Source organism: Gracilinanus agilis, unplaced genomic scaffold, assembly GCF_016433145.1.
Source record: "Gracilinanus agilis isolate LMUSP501 unplaced genomic scaffold, AgileGrace unplaced_scaffold57229, whole genome shotgun sequence".
Classification (NCBI taxonomy): domain Eukaryota; kingdom Metazoa; phylum Chordata; class Mammalia; order Didelphimorphia; family Didelphidae; genus Gracilinanus; species Gracilinanus agilis.
The window spans coordinates 1-1,960 of NW_025392720.1; the positions used below are offsets into that span (position 1 = coordinate 1).

At 56.1% G+C, this 1,960-nt stretch overlaps 1 protein-coding gene across 1 annotated transcript; it reads right to left on the reverse strand.

Moving 5' to 3' along the window:
• Nucleotides 1-6: 6 nt before the first annotated feature.
• Nucleotides 7-1,158, reverse strand: LOC123256230 (hemoglobin subunit alpha). Its single transcript, XM_044684897.1, has 3 exons — nt 1,029-1,158; nt 524-728; nt 7-173 (listed from the first exon to the last, which is right to left on the reverse strand). Exons 1-3 carry the CDS (start codon nt 1,121-1,123, stop codon nt 45-47), a joined length of 429 nt encoding a protein of 142 aa, XP_044540832.1. The 5' UTR covers nt 1,124-1,158; the 3' UTR covers nt 7-44.
• Nucleotides 1,159-1,960: the final 802 nt, after the last annotated feature.

The window sequence follows — 1,960 nt, forward strand, 5'->3', positions numbered from 1 at the left end:
AGGAGGGGAAGAGGAGGAGGAAACCTCTGGCCTCCCACACAGACTTAACGGTACTTCGAGGTCAGCACGGTGGACACAGAGGCCAAGAACTTGTCCATGGAGGCATGGATCTCGGGAGTGAAATCCTTGCCGAGGTGACAGGCCAGAGTCACGAGCACATTGTGGCACAGCAACTGGGAGAGAAGGGACAGCTCCAGGGTCAGGCTCGGTGGGCTTGGGGTGCGCGCGCGCTCACAAGCACACGGTGGTCCCCCCTACCCCCTACCCCTCGCCCCCATCTCCACTGCCCCTACGCGCTTTCTTCTCTTACCTGCCACGCATCCCCCCCACCCAGTGCGCTCCCACTGACCACACTCAGAGCCTACTCAGACCCGGGGTGTAGAACTATCTGTCCTGGGTTCCAAGTCTTCCCTGTAAGAACCACTTCCCTCAATGGAGCTGCGTTCCTGGCGGCACTGGGCATCTCCAGGGATCATCCCTGGATCCCTCAGCTTCCCTGTGAGTCCTATAAGCTCGGGCTCACCTTGAAGTTGACGGGATCCACCTTCAGCTCGTGGGCGTGCACATCGCTCAGTGTGGACAGAGCTGTGGCCAGGTCCTCCATGTGGGCCACAGCCACGCCCACGGCGTCCGCGATTTTCTGGCCTTGGGCCCTGATTTGAGGCGAACCCGAGGAAAAATCGAAGTGCGGGAAGTAGGTCTTGGTGGTGGGGAAAGAGAGGAAGGTCCTGTGGGAGGGAGAGAGGCATTCTTTGGAGCATCATTCAGAGCACGGTCCCCTGGGCAATGTGGGGGCTAGACGCAGGCTTAAGGACAGGGAGGCGTAGTCGGTAGGTGCTAAGAAGGAGAGAAGAGGATGCTGGGCTCAGAAGACCACAGAGTCCCCTGTGGCCTCAGGACGCGGAAGAGAAGTGTTTGGAATTCTAGAGGCGAACTGGGATTCTGGATTCTGAAGGAGCATCCCTGGGTCTGGGGGCCTCCAGGGAGAGTGGGAAGGGCAGAGGCCGAGGAGGGGAGGGAGTCCTTACCTGTGCAAGGCTTCAGACATATAGGCACCGCTGTTGCCTCCCACCTTACTCCAGGCGGCCTTCACATTATTCTTGTCAGCACCAGAGAGCACCATGTTGACTTCTTTCCCGGTTCTGTGTAGGACCAGAAAGATGCAGCCCCGAGCCCCACAGCCCTTTTAAGGGGTTCCCTGGAAGGGCACACCCTGGGTAGATTCCCCGGTGGGCGTTGCTCATTGGTTGGCACAGCGCCCAGGTTAGGGTGCCAGGAGCCCCGCTGAGTCACTGATGTCGGGAGTGAGAGACTGTGCACCCCCTCGAGGGGGCGCTGTTCTCCCATCTCTTTCCGACTCCCCAACTTTCTGATGGGACTCTGTGTAGGCTCTGGATCTGGGCTCCTTTCTCCTGTGTAGTCAGGCTGGGTGAATTTGGAGCACCAGACCTGAGTTCAAGTTTGACCTCATGAACCTACAAGCTGTGTAATTGGTTCTGGGCAAGTCCCTTAACCTTTCTGTCTCAGTTTCCTCCTTTGTAAAATGAGTATCAGGATAGTACCTACCTGGAAGGATTGTTATGAAGATCAGAGGAGACAACTGAGAAAAGCTCAGTACAGTGTTTGGCAGGCAGCAAGGGCTTCATAAACCTTTGTCGTTATTATCTCCTTCACCTGTAGTCTTCTTCTTCACTCTTCCCCTAACTTGAGAAAGCAGAGTGGGTGCTGTGGAATGAACCCTGATTGAAGGAAGGAGACCTGAGTGCAAATCACCTGGTTCTGCCAATAAGTATTTGTGTGGCCTTGAGCAAGAATCACTTTGCCATCCTGGATCCCAGTTTCCCCATCTGTAAAAGGAGGGGAAGGAGTTGGTGTAGATGACATCTAAGGTCCCTCCCAGCTTTCACTCAGGCTGTCATCCCCATCCTATGAAGTACAGCTCCCTGGCAGAACAGGGCAG

Coding starts and splice junctions, on each gene's coding strand:
- LOC123256230 (XM_044684897.1), bottom strand. CDS start 1,123: ATGGTGCTCTCTGGTGCTGACAAGAATAATGTGAAGGCCGCCTGGAGT. Junction 729..1,028: donor ATGTCTGAAGCCTTGCACAG/GTAAGGACTCCC, acceptor TCCCTCCCACAG/GACCTTCCTCTCTTTCCCCA. Junction 174..523: donor TGGATCCCGTCAACTTCAAG/GTGAGCCCGAGC, acceptor CTTCTCTCCCAG/TTGCTGTGCCACAATGTGCT.